We start from the raw sequence: 15,331 nt of genomic DNA, 5'->3' as shown, positions 1-15,331 counted from the left end.
CGCTTCTATGATCTTAAAATAAGTAATAGAGAAGAGCGAACACCAACACGTTTTGTAAGTTCAAGAAGCACTTTATCTCCTGAGAAAACAAAGTGATAATGTAAGAATAACTTATGGTAATTGCGAATTAAAGTCGCAAACCGTAATCAATGAATTTCTGACACAAATCCGAATGAATAAAGTTCTGAATAAACTTTAGTTGTATTCCAAATAACTTCCAACTTTGACGGTATTGATGTGACGGTAGTGGCCAGTTGTCGTTAATGCACTAATGTACCAATTGCCTGTAAATGTACCGATGTACCAACAGTCTTTAGTTGAATCACAATAACATTATCCAAAGTTTGCTCGCTTAAATTCTCTATAAATCCAAGATAAAGACTCTTTCCAAAAATATAATACGAAAGCAATTTTGTATTTCCAGAAACGAATAGCTTAAATAATTTCTGCAGATAAATTCCAGCTCAAATGAAATACTGGACACAACAATAATACAACCGATTCTGCTCAGATCATACAGCACGAATAAATAATTTGTGCAGTAAATAAGATTTTACAGTCTTCTGCCAGAGCAAGTCACAATAAATATTTTCAAAAAAAAAGACTTTTAGCTAATGGAAAATTTTATTCTAGAAGGTGACAAATGTTTACAAGATAATTTCTTAATTATAATTAGAGGTCTGTTACTAGAATCATAATATAAAATATGGTACACATCAGATAGACAAGGCATTTCAATAGGGGAATTTCAAAACCAGGACAAATAATTACTTCTATTGATAATGATCCTAATGTTAAACCTACTGTCATTTAAAAAAATATAAGTTATGTTTCAATTGCTTACATAACAAGACAATAACGATATTGATCAGGTACCAACGAAGCTAATGTTGGACAAGGTCAGCTACAAGGTATAAGTTTATAGAACCCATAGCATATAATGAATAATAAACTCACAAACAATGCAGATCAAAATGACATATCACTAGTCAAAAATGATTCACAAGTAGACAACCCCAAAGCATATAATTTGCTTGATTCTGATAGATGAATCGAACCTGTGGTAGGGAATATCAGGTTTCATCATAGCGAGTCCTTTAAACAATTTAGCCTGCCTTGAATGTAACCGATTTGAATGTGGATTCGTAATTGATTATATCACCTGAGAAAATCACGCTAGTCTCGAAATTTGGAACCCCTGTGCCTTCTGAAAGAATATGTCGCAGTGAAATATTTGAACATAATGAATATTCCCTTTTTTATCGTGTCCTGTCACAAAAGACACGCATTCACTATGACCTTAAATTATGAAATTGATGTGCAAACGTTGGTCCTGAAGGGACATCAATCAAGTTGCTTCCTGAAATAATGTCAGCAATGTCAAATGGAGAATCAATGAGGCTTGAACTGCAAGGGAATACCTGCAATAAGAGAAATGAGAATCTATCTTTTGGTGAGCTGTGACCTCATTTAACTGGAAACCATGACAGCTTGTTTCAGTGTACAAAGTTTGAGACCATATAATCATTTGTATCGGTCTCATGAAAAAGCGAACATGGATTATGAAATCAACTGTTCCACTGAGGAGACCAACTACTGGAAAAAGTCTCAGGTGGACATTTGAATCTTTGAGTGGACTAATGACAGCAATGAGATGAGTTTCAAAGCATGTTTCTAAAAGATAAAGACCATGTTCACCTCAGGTTTGAACTCCATACTGAAATGTTGGTAAAGGTCAGTATTATATGTGTCATTGTCGACATGGAGTCTAAGTCAGGGTAGAAGTTAAACAAGGGAATTAATATACGAAATTTGTATGTGTACATTGTTGTAATTTATATTATCTCCCTTATTATAACCTATATTTCTTTCTTTATACGGTAAAGATTACACAAATTTACAAACTACTGAGAAACCTGAATTGAATGTCTCTGTGGGTTATAGAGTTTAAAAACGAATGTTCTTCATTAATGTCAGCATTATCCATCATGCATCAAAATCAAATATTTCACCTGAGATCCCTTTTAAAGTTGAGCAAATTTTGAGCTAGGTCAAGGCATCGATACCCACTCATGAACCCTTTAATTACAAAATATTCAGAATGCCATTTTGTTAATCATTAATGTCCGTGTTATCTATAATTGTAATCTTTTTGACTCGACTAAAGCAAGATCATACCACTTAATGATGCTAACAGAACTAAAGCTGTAATGACATATTGTGAAAAATAGTAATTGCCCCCAGAGAAGTAATTGTTAAACAAGCTGCGCTTCGCAAATATTTACATTTTTTAATCATCACTAATAACCTATAACTAACTTGGCAAAACACTACTGTCCCTTATCCATGTGAGAGGTGTAGCTACATACACAATATTTAATGATTCCTTTAAAAGTGTTTGGGGTTTTCTTTGACAGATGTCTGCAAAGGCAGGTAACACACAACTTATATGTATTCAAGCATTAGACGAATGTATTACGTGCGCATGTTCTCTGATGTCGACGATTTATTCGATATTTAGGTTTGCTCTTGTACACAAGAAGAACAAAACTGCTTGTCATTTATTACAGCTTTTGAATTACAGCCACTGCTGACCTAACTTTGTCCATTGCTGTCTGAACTGTCTGTACTGCTAACTGAATGTCACCTGCTGCATCTGAAAATAAAACGAAAATACCAATATATGATTCAGTGCACAGGATGATGGTCAAAAGGAAAATTTGTGTTTATTTTCAAGAATGGAAAGAAACACGTCAACACGAAACCTTGACAATTGTATATGTTTTATTGACAACTGTTAGATATAAGCAATAAAAAGTAGCAGCAACTATTCAACTCGATCATATAACATGAAATCATTTACTAGTAGTTGTACATTTATATTATGTGTACCGTTTAGTACATGATTATATTTATAATGAGTGCAACGTTTTGGAGATGTCATTAGAATGCATAAGAACTATAAAAAGGTGTTTACAGTTCTTAAAATTAATATTAATATAAACTTGTTTATGAATTTAGAGAAAATTCTGATTGGATCCTTGGTTAATGTGGTAGAATACTACTTCGTGGAGATGTGAGGATTGTTGCTTATAAAGGTGTGTGAGATGCCTCCAGTAGGGGAATTCTGAACTTTACTGCACCGTTAGATGTGCATCAGATAAAGAAGTGGACACTGAATTGTGTCCTATTATTCCTTTTTTTTTCCTATGTTCTAATTTTAACATCAGTCTGCAGAAGTGTTTAATGTTGTGTTTCGATATAACCTGTGAGCAAATATTTCTTTGGATTATTCATTGGATTTACATTGTGCTCATTTTACTCTGGAGAAAAAATATTTCAAAAGAGCTCAATACAATGACATCACGATACATCAGGACTGTTGGCAGACCAGCAAATTTGATGATCTGGAATTAATTCAGAACACTCTATTTGTGTTGAACATTTTATGATTATTTTGGATTTAATTCAAAATGTAAGCTCATTTTAATTTCAGATTTATATAGTTGATAATTGAATTATTTGTGACGTTTTCACGCAGCATGTTCATTTCTTTTCTTTCTGTTCTTAGTTTATGACCATAGATTGTCCAAAAAGCATATATTTGTGTTTCAGAATATTTGCAGAAAGAGTTCTTTGTTTCCTCAGAAACTGATGACGGAATATTGCAAAGTGTTACCATATCCTCTATAATATTTTTTTTACAAATTATTACTCATGAAAACAGTACAGAGCCATGAACACTATGAAAAATGCACAACATATATCACTGAATTTTGGCAGTCCTTTTATTTGGCGATGTTCAAGTTATCCCTCAAAACTTATCCAAATTGTCCTAATTCACTTTGATAACTCAATGGATATATTTTAGATCTTAAAATGTGAATTGACACTATATGACCAGAATTATGCTGAGATGCCATTAAGCCATGCACATACATTTATTCTACAGGAAGGTGATTTCTAATATTATTGCCGGAGAGAGAGCGTAAACTATAATATATTTACCATCTACTTGCTTCTTGTAGTCCTTGAATAGCTTCTGTAACTCACGGGCTTCATGTGGTGTGATGACCTGATTTTTAATCTTTTCTAACTCTTCCTTGAAGACATGGGAGCCAATTACATTTTCAATGTCACCAAGCACGTCATTAATCTTGTTCCAGTAGTGCTCAAACTCTTGTTGGCTGATCTTTCCATCTGCAGAATGTCCAGAGATGCTATTCCTGTACAAACGGATTCTCTCAACACTAGCACCCAGGCTTGTGTCCCTCGGCTGCTCTGTTGGAAGGTTTCCCCAGCGTGATGTTGGTGCTGGGACTGAGCTTACATTTCTGATTAATGTGTATAACAAAGAAACGTCAAACTCATCTATACTGCCTGTGAAACGGCCTTTTGGGTCTGGGAAGACAAGCTGACTTTGGTCCTTGTTAAGTAGAGGTTTACGCCCTTGATTTCTGCTGGTTAACATGGCTTTGTTGGCCATGATTGCTTGGTATATATTAGCGTTGGACACTGGAACTTGGATCAGAAGAACCTTTCTTAGAGCATTGGCACAAACACTTGTTAGTGCAATACAAAGGCGAGCATGGTTGATGTGTTCTTCTGTAATAGGTGCATCAGCATCATCTTCACCACCCTCCACAAAGCTAGATTGTTCTTGTTGCCCCACGGGATGCTGCTGCTGACTGCCTCCTTTGTTCTGAAGAAAATATGAATAACTTTAAATACAAAAAGCAAAATAACAGTTAATAACAGTTTGGAGGAAAGGAAATGACAACAAAGTTGCGCCCAAAAAGCACAAAGAAACCGCAAACACAATAGGACATATCTGTTCCACAGCATACTGAATTAAGACAAAATCAGGTGGCTGATTACTTGCTTAATGGCAGTCATTTAAGTTCCGATATTGCAAAACTAAAGTTTATATGAGTGTTTTAGAGAGTCCCAATTGATAAGCAAAGGAAGGTTATATATACAATAAAATATTCAATCACAGATGAAAGTGGTGAATGTTCATTACTACTTTCAACTTCCCACGTCTGTCTCCTTGTCCGAGTACTAAATTCACAAATATTGGAATTTTTCTCACACTGTTCAGCAAACTACCGGACCGAAAGCTTTACTTCTCCTACTCTCCAACTCTAATGTTAGAGGTCAACACAACCTACTTTAATTTCCTCTCCATTTGTATGACTTTTTCAAATGATAAACAATAAAACAAACAAAATAGATTAAATGCACGTTGTACTATTTGCAAAACAGTTTCTAATTTTTATCTTTGTGCACGGGTTATGGTCATGGTGGAAACAAACTTGCAAGAGAATCAAATAAATCCAGAAATTGTAGGGCTATTTTTCGGCGTGAATTTTATGCTGTATTGTTTACACGTTTTTCGCTGTGTACATTATGATAAAATGAAAAACGTTTTCAGGCTCGGTCTGTATGCATTTGGTGTATGGACATTATGATATTTTGAGCACTATGATAAGGATGACAATGGTGTACTCAAAATCGTTACCATATTTGCAAAAGATCTCTGACCACTTGGTTTAGATGAGGGAGCTTGAACCAAAATATTGTGAGCAGAAGGAAAAACAACTTTCAAGTATGCTTCTGTGTGGTATGACAAAATAAAGTATTTCCTGTTGTGTTAAACTAAGAAATAGAAAAGATTGTGAAACATCAAGCTTAGTGAAATTCAACAAATAATTTATTTCCCTAAAATATAAAGTGGAAGATGCAACAAGAAATTACTTTAATGCGAATTAAATCCCAAATAATCTTAGAATTACTGACACAAGTCATAAATATTAAATTACTGGATAAACTTCATGGTAATCCAAAATAATTCCAAAATTTGAAGTGTTGATGTGCCTGTGATGCCCGTGTCGTGGTGATATTTGCTTGAAAATGGTAAACACTTTGTCCGTGACACATGATATGGTATTGATTCTAATAATTGTCAACACTCATAGAGAAAATATTAACTATATGTTTGGTGTTTCCAGAATTTAGAAAAAATTAGTGATTCAAGTCAGGGAGAAATTGAATTTCATTTAGGGCAAGGTCAAGTGCAAAATACAATTATTCTTTGCATATGATGAAATAATCGTTTTTAATAAATAACTAACAAACAGTGCAAATTAAATATACATAAAAAAGTAAAACCTTAAAAGCAAACCGAGGACACAGACATGAGTATCTCTTACACGTCGTCACTAGATGAGTCTAGCAATAAAGAGTTAAAAAGCAGAGAACGTGAGCTTATTAAATGAAGGCTGTGTTGTTGCATAACATTTCTTATAACTATAATTAAGAATCATTAGTCGGAGTCGAATCCAGCTGCTTAGCAGGAGTGAGAAGCGGCCGACTAAACTGGTAAAAAGAAATGTTGGCACCATGTATTATTTTTCGCATAACTGAATTAATGTTACTGCTCTGAATATCTCCAACCTATTCATAAAGAGAAAGTCAAAAGCAATATCTGTAACTATTTGATGGTGACTAAATTAGCACATTTTTGCATCATGTGAGTCAGGTAAATTGTTGTCGGTTTCAACATTTATTTTATTCAACAGTGTAGTCATTTTATAATGTTTGGTCTACATGTACTACACGTACTTAAGGTCGTTTATATGCCATAGTACATTCACCTCAGCTGACAAGAGAATCTAAGCAAGATTCTAGTTTCAGTCTTTGACATTAACGTTATCTTTAGATTTATTAAATGAGTCAGTCAGTCGCCATATTATATGAGTAAGACAGTTCCTTAATCTTCTCGATTCATGAAGTCGCGAGTATTCTGTCAAACGTTTTGAGGTGAAGCTTTTCTTTTTTATTTTTGGACCCAATTTAGGAGCATTTACGTTTACACTATCAATAAAGTTTACATTTTGTAGAATTTAAGATAATACGTTTCCCTGTTTCCAGTTCTTAAAGTTTGTATAACTTATAGAGGAAAATGTAATAGGTATTGTTCGTGAGAATAAAAGCTTAAAGTACAACATAGAGCTTAAAATAATTTGTTAGGAATGACAGTAATTATATGAAATACCAGGGAGTATTGTCCAATATGTACATACATATATACAGAAGAAATTATTCGAGCACTTTGATATAACAATAATTGCAAGCATTGCATTTTCAAACTTAAGCAGATTCTCACGGAAATATTATGGCAGATTCTTTATTATCAGTAGAAACCGATAAATAAAAACATAGAGGATGTGCTGTATATGACTGCATACCATATGAAGAGATATTGGACATACAAATGTTAATAGTACGTTTTTAAGCTGACATTTTGCGTCTAGCTATACAGAATTGCATAAACTGGTGAAACCTAATATTAGAGTCCGATCATCATTTCAATGGTTAAGATAATATCATTATTACTTCTTGAAATAAACATCTAGAATGTATGAATATTTGTTAGAGATAATGCTGTATGACTCGCAGCAACAGACCTATGTTATTTTCGTTAGACAAGCACAGTCCTGCTTATCTATATCTGAAAGTGCAGGGTGTTTGCAACAATACGAAATAAGTCTGTTTTGTGCAGATATGTTTTCTTGTACTCACCACATCGTCAAACCAGAATTTTAGCAATGCATATGACTCAGTGATGCTGTCATGGAAATCACATTCCACTTCTGCATTCTCGTTGAGCTTGGGTACTGGAATCAAGCCGTTGACATTGTCACCATTGCATTCAGGACACTGAATAAAGTGTTCAAACTTTAGGTTCTGGCCCAGGTATCCAATGATCTCGATAAGCATGGCAGTGATGAACTCCCTCACCTCAGTGCACAGCTTTGAAGACGGAATCTTGTCAGATATCCCTTTTCTGTCAACTCTCAGAAATATGACGTACTCCCTAAAGTATAGGGTCAGTTTGTGATTCTCGCCCAGCTGAAAAATGCAGCATCCACAAAAGATCAGATTTTCTTTCTTCTTTTTGGCTATTGGCCAGTGTGCAACACAAGCTGCAAGAAGTCTATGAAATATCGGAGAAGGAAGGTATTTCTCTGTGAAGACGTAGCACAGAACCGAAGAACTCTCCATCTGAGGATGTGGTTCTGGGAAGATGATTTCTTTTGGTATTTCCTGGTGAAGTTTGCACGGCACAATGAAGTAATTCTCGTCCTAAAAAATAAATGGATTTTTTTGTGGAAATGTTTGTCAGAATTATACTTGTTTCATTTTCGATAATATATGCCAATGTAAGAAAATATACAACTTATCAATTAATATTTTTTAAACGATTGTAAGTAAACAATGCTTTGTCACAATAGTTGTTTCTTGATTTGTGTGAGAATCAACAATCTTACCTGAACATTGATTCTTGTTTGACTCTAATGACAAAGTATTTAGTGTGAGACAAACGTGTCGCTGCAACCTATATTTCTTGGAGAGGAAAACAATGGTTCAGAATGATGAACCAAATAACCTGGCTTTAGTCCAGTAACAAAACATCCAAATGGCTGAAATTATCCTGGGAAGATGATTAACCTTTTAGTAAGAAAGTATTTGCATTATAAAAGGAAAATAGGTTATTGCAGCATATTTATCCCGAGGTAGTTCCCAATGGCAAAATATCCCGACTCTGAAAAGTCTTTTCTTTCTGGATAATTTATGTACAAAATGGAATCATATTTCCAACATAGTGTGTCTGGAAATGAATAGCTCTTTAATCTGGTATAATCATCAATCTACATGTTTAGTGCTGGCTGGAAGTAACCTAGATAGCCTAGGTAGTTTTCTATCCTTTCTTCAGTGTTTTAGCCATGTTTGTGAAAAGGAACCGATGGAACCGTTTCTTTAAACAATTGGGCTAATAATGTGATGGCAGATTCATGGTAAAATGAGATATGCCTTTGCATAATCTATGTTATATATTTGTTTGCATGCAAAGCCAGTCAAATTACCACCCCTTCTTTATAATGCTCATAATTGATGCCCTGCGCCATAATCTAACGATACAATAGGTTAAACGCTGAACTTTTACGCCTTTGCAATATTACAGTCATGAGTCCATGAAAAGTTTCGGATTTCAAGACATTTGTCAGGTTGAGAGAATGCTTCATTTCTTCTGTTATTACGTTGTCAAACACTATTCGTTCACTTCGAAGTATTACTTTCTATTTGACTCCCATCATTGTCTTTATGGCGTTTACTAATCACATCTGAAATAATCTTATTTGCTTTAACAACTTGAGCGTGGTAATGGGATAACAAAATAATGTATCGCTCCTTTCATGTCTATCTATAAGCTCTAAACTTCACAGTAAGTACAGATAATAAATAGCACATGTACACCATCATATCATCTGACTGGGAGTGCTAGATTATGAGAATTGCAATGATTCCGAAATTTCCTTTCACTTATAAATGTTAATAAAACAGAAGTGGAATTGAACTGAATAGATTGCTTAAATGTTTCTCATTTTTCCATCGAGACTATTACAATTTGGTGATATTTACAGCGTCTTCGACAGCTAATTAAAATATGACTTAAAGAAAACTTGAGTTGACACAAATGCACCCAATGAATGCATATCCTTGCCTTGGTATTCCATTAAATAGGAACAGGCTCTAAAAGAAAGTATAATGCGAAAGCAGCTTTACAATATCATCCATACTGGAATGATAAAAAAGGCCTACAATTCTGCAGTGCCATTAATAAGGACTTTAATTCTCAATAGAATAATCTGATTCCATATTTTGTTCTGGCAATTTAAACTAAATCACATAGAATGGTAGCCAATGAGATAACAGAGGTACCATCAGAAAGATAATGAAATATTTCCTACCGAATCGTTACCATCCGATTAACCAGGAAGAGATACAAAGCCCTGACAGGGCACAACATCTGGCTATATTGATCATAAGAAGCACAAAACCAGTAGAGAACAGGGTATTGAATCAATAGCCAAACTTTAGTCAGAAATCCAGTTTTCAATAGTACAGATTAAATAATATACTTCATGACGTGAAGGCAACCATCTTCAACTAAAGGGGTATAAATCATGCTCCTACTTCCAGGCGATGTTAAAGATTTTAAAAATCGCCTCTTAATGGTATACACTAAACAATCCTTTTTTAAATGAAATCACATTTAATGAGGCAGAGTGAATAAATATCCTATGAACTGTGCCATTTACATAATACGTTTCACTTGGTTTCATTACCCTTGGAGGCATTTTGTCTCCAAACCTAAGGGCAACAAACCTGCTAGAAAACCGATATTTCTGGATAGATCATTTATTAGAACCCATCCGTACAGGTGGAGAATCAGTGGACTGCTGTCAAAGAGCGATCATCTGTGCTGTGACAGGAGAACACTCATCCTCTGTAACTTCCTGGGATTGTCCGACAACGTCTCAATGAGATCGATGAATCATGACAATAGTCATCACAGGTAGTTAACAAGATAAGTCGTGAATACTTGACCCTTGGATGGATCATTATGAATGTTGGTAAGGTGTGGACGGACAGTCGATCACACTTCAGACTGACACTTTGACTGCTAGAGCAATCTGATTTGGCAATGGGGAGGCATAAAAGTGTATTTTTGTTAAGCCTTATTACAAACAGGTTTGCTAACAGCATCTTCCACAGCTGAACATGGTTCTGCTACTGACAGACACCAAAAATACTGCTTCATTTTCGTCAACACGTTATCCGCTTGACTATTCCTCTTGAGAAATGTGGCGGACTCTGATTGTATTCTCATCTTTTTCTGTCCATTGAAGGAGCTTCCAGACTTTAAAGCAAAGAGAAAAATCACTTGTACCCCATTGTCATCTGACTTACACCATGTCTGACTAAGTGTCTGTGTCAATAATGACACAGTTGTGTCCAACCTGGTTGACGCAACGCGGCAGAACCATAAAAACATCCCACATTTCTAGATTGTTGATATGAATGGAAGAGTCAGGTCCTAGTCACGGTCACATTGCACTACTCCTTTGTGTCAAAATGGGCACCCCATCTTGAACTTTAGGCAGCTGTATAGAGGTATTGAGGTTCTAGGTTATGCATTGGAACTCCTGCCAGGAATCTCTTCTGATACCTTCACTAGCTGTGGTGGTAATGTAATTTAGATGTCAATGAAAACCGAGCTCAAATAAGGACTTCGTGAGGCTTTCAACGTGCTAGCAGAGTTTCAAGCAGAGAGAGGTATATGCAAGCGGACAATGAAACTCTTTGGAGCACCCTCTTTGTAAATCAGAGTGTCTGCTTGATCAGTCACTACCCATTTCCTTGACATACAATTAATTCCAACACTTATTAAGGCATGTTACAAAGAAGTAATCGGATCAAATTTCTGCAAATGTGAGACTAAACCTAGATTTATCACTGTCATCCAAAAGAGTCGTGGGTGTTGGAGTAGCATATGGTTGAAACAATAGGGATCAGCCAGTTGTCGAAAAATGGAAGATCTGGGAATATGATCCAATGCTGGCGTACTTGACCTCTTTTCAACTTATGGGGTTAGATTAGTCTCGTGAAATGACATAGTCGTTGTGATATTAGGACCCTTATAAAACTGGTTCCACTCATGATTATGGTCCTGCGAATGTTGTCGACCTCACAGCTTTGCTGACTGCCATTACCAATTTAAAAAGATCTTCCTGACTAATTCTAAACGTGAATATTTGGCCTTCTTACTGCTACACCATTCGTTAGAAGGGTCTCCACTTCCTCCCTTAATGATTTAGATTCGTCTGGTGAAGGAAACTGCACGTGAATATCTGAAATACTTGACACTGATTGTCTTGATATGTGACGTCTTACCGGACCAAAACCACGTCATGGATCAGGTGTTTCAAAAGTTAACAGTACTAAATTAACAAAACAATTTCTAAGTCAGATGTGATCAAAACGCAAATATTATTTTTTAAAAACAGATGAAAACAGATCTAGCATATTGTCTTCCTGTTATTAACTCTGGCAGTGCTGTGTTGTATTTGCATGACCATGGTACCGATGCTGCTTTCGTTCTAAATGCCCGATCACGGCATGCTAAATTGGTTCGAAACAATACAAATAATTTGAGCCAAATCCATTAAACACTTTCAAATCTAGTATTTAATTTCTGATTGGGGTGAAAATACACAAATTGATGCATATATACATACCGATGTCCGTCTCAAAATATGTCAGTTGTTATGTATATTTGATTTAATTATATCTGATTTAATATATATTTATTTTAATTTAATTGTTTAATGGATTTGGCGCAAATTATTTGTATTGTTTGGAAACAATGTAGTATGGTTTAAGAGTAAACCAATTTTTTTTTAATTTCATGATCACCTGACCCCCTATTCGATTTCAGGGAATTTTCGTAAACTGCATTTTAGAATACGCTATAACCTGTGTTTTAGAGAACTATTCTCAATTACTTGTGCTCTTACGCTGGAAAGTGTATGCTGTGCTCTTTGCAGTTATTTCAAATTACTTAGATTCAAAAGGTTTAATTATTTTTTTCCTGGAAAAATACATGTGCTCATATGAAACTACTGAACAAAGACAGCCCTTATAGGAATTTATTCGGATTTCTAAAACCCGAGTGATATTTCTTGTTTCTACGAGGAACTGTAGATTTGAACACACTACAGGTTACAGCATACGTCAGCGTCTTCTATCTTGGATTCTTCGTCGGGACTCGAACTTGAAATCATTAGAACATTTCTTTGTTAGGACTTCTAAAAGTTTATTCTTGGATTATTCTTGGATTATTTTTGGATTTGCTTCTTAAAACCGTAAGTTCATATATTTTTTCACTTTTACAGAATTTTGCCAGGGGAAATAAATTATTATATTTTTAAAGCTTGTTGTTTTCACTCTTTCTTGTGTTACTGTTTATTTGAGCATAAACACGTGATACAGTAAAACTGATGGGTGTTCATTATTACTATTGCAACCAAGTAGAGAAAGAAAAGAGTGGAAAGCTATTTTCTGACAAAAAAAACAAATATAATGCATAATTTCAACCAAAACGTTTATCAAAAATGTGTACATGACCAGTTAAATTTTTGCTTAATTTTCCCTGATATCCTCATTTCATAATTTTAGGCTATGGAAGCCAGTTAAAATTTTACTTTACATGAAAATCGAAATTTTTCAGTATGTGATAGTATTAAAATGACTCAATAATTCTTTACAGGATGTGTAATGCACTTAATAACAGCATTAAGTTTTCAAAGGACCCAGTGATATCAACCTGTGAAGGTAAAATACAAATTATACGTGTAGAACAATTATATCGGTTATGTTTTAGTTTAAAGAGAATACCTATTATGCAGTAAAGTCAAACCCAGCGAAAATAACAGAAAATTATACTTTTTATCTGAAAATTGCAAAAGGTGGACGTCTTACAGATTTTTATGCAGACACATTTTTACTCAAATACTGTACAAGTATTTCTATAGAATGTAATAACTAACACAAAATACATGGGCGATGTTATGACCAATTGCAGTACCCTCAATATTTTTATTACAATGAACAAAAGTAAATATTCCTTTCAAACATAATCAAATGTTCGAAACGTTAGTGTTTCAAACATGGATTTCTAGCTTTAGCGATCATTTTAGACTCGTAATAAATACAATTTTATTTTTTGCAGCTCCAGTGGGTAATTTTTTTCATTCTATACGTTATGTCGGTGATTTCTTAATAACTTACATAAGCATTTATAAATAATGCGTTCTTTAATATAAAACCAAATCATGGTTTCCTTACACAACAAGATGTTTTAAGATTTTATTTGTAATACATATTCTAATGTTAAGCTAGTTCGAGTAGAACTGTCAAAGTCTACCAAATCTACATATTTAGTCATACCATCTTCTACACAGCCTATATCTGAAAGTTTTTAATGCAATTTCATCAGGTACAAAGATATTATCACAGCCATTAGTTTTCTTGACATAATATACTGGTGTACTATTTTTCAGTTACATATGGAAATATCATCTGACAACTGCTAGTGTTTTACAACGCTAAAAGAGTTTTTCACCTTTTTCTCAAAGCGATGCTGAAACGCACTTTATTATGAACAAATGACATGTACGTATGCGACACTGGATGGAAGCTCTTATGTATACATTGACATCTGTCGTCCGGTATTCTTTTGAGTCGTACTTTAGATATAACGGGAAGCATGAAAGTCAATATTACCGAAAGTAATGATGTTTGCATAATTCTTTCTCAGTGATTATAAATCAAAGATTAAGAGTTGTGAGGTTCTTCCAGCCATTTCTCTAGGTACCTCGTACCGGTAATGATGGAAAGAGTTGGTACAAGACCATATTTCACCAGTGCAAATGCTAATTAAACAATCTCATCATTGCATGATTTATTACTTGCATAGAGTGGAGTAAACTTATATTGTAAACAATACTTTGCAGTAAGGAAATGAAGTGAATGAGTTACTAACATTCACAAGTTAAAGCCCCAATGCAGCCGTTTATCATACATAAATTCACTCTTTCTTCCAAAGTAACTAAGTTTTGGAAGGATGGAAATGACTTGGTAAAAAAGCTATCTAACATAAACCGTTCTTTGAATAATAAATATTTAAGCTTTAAATTACGTTCAATTAGTCAGTTTATAATTAAAAGGCGTCACCCCTTTATTCAGTCAAAGAAGTCGCATGCTTGTAATTCCATTCTTTTTCATGAGTGCTCCAAAAGTAGTTCTGTGATACATTCGTCAAATTCCATAAGTAGCTAATCCAATAATAACAAACTTCGTACATGATCACAGATTGATTCGAGAGGGAATGAAGAGACAGACAGGCTCGCCTTTTTAAGCGGATCTGAGCAGAAAAGTGTGCATTATATACAGATAAGACCCGGGTAAATATTGATAAAACGCTGGAGTGCTGAAATACAGTGAAGCGCCAGCTTGGACTGAAGACAATCTAACATATCGTGCTTTTGACTTCTTATGTTTACAATGCTGATGTAATGACATTTTATGATCCAGCTATCGACTGAAGTTGGTTGACCCAGGATGTCGCCGATTAATACCTAATTAGTTTGCACACGTGTGAAAAATGACCAGGTTTTTAGTTTGATGGAGACATTACACGGCTTAATGTGACGTAATCTGCCTTTAACGGACCAATATCTTTCAAGATTTGATATTATTCATGTGATTTGGAACACACGACGTTTTGCACATAACGACAACATTGGGGTTTAACACCACAACACTGTCGTTTGCTCTATGCAGCATGACTTGTATCCTCTCTGTAACTTAGTAAGCTTTATTGAGTTGCAGACAGGCTGAAATTCACGATACTGTGTGGAAA

At 34.7% G+C, this 15,331-nt stretch overlaps 1 protein-coding gene across 1 annotated transcript in view; it reads right to left on the bottom strand.

Annotated features, from left to right (window-relative positions):
* Window positions 1-605: 605 nt before the first annotated feature.
* The window catches only part of LOC149783548 (uncharacterized), a 103,411-nt gene continuing 88,685 nt past the window's right edge, over window positions 606-15,331 (bottom strand). Inside the window, exons 12-14 of the mRNA XM_089931817.1 lie at window positions 7,585-8,148; window positions 4,009-4,702; window positions 606-2,656 (exon numbers count right to left, since the gene is read on the bottom strand). Of these exons, the coding sequence (XP_089787943.1) occupies window positions 2,565-2,656; window positions 4,009-4,702; window positions 7,585-8,148 (1,350 nt within the window). The 3' untranslated portion in view covers window positions 606-2,564. The remainder of the gene's footprint in view (window positions 2,657-4,008; window positions 4,703-7,584; window positions 8,149-15,331) is intronic.

Source organism: Sinohyriopsis cumingii, chromosome 14 (assembly GCF_028554795.1).
Source record: "Sinohyriopsis cumingii isolate HCF-2022 chromosome 14, ASM2855479v2, whole genome shotgun sequence".
NCBI classification, from domain to species: Eukaryota; Metazoa; Mollusca; class Bivalvia; order Unionida; family Unionidae; genus Sinohyriopsis; species Sinohyriopsis cumingii.
Note: the sequence above shows the minus strand (reverse complement) of the source record. Positions and strands in the feature narration are given on the sequence as shown.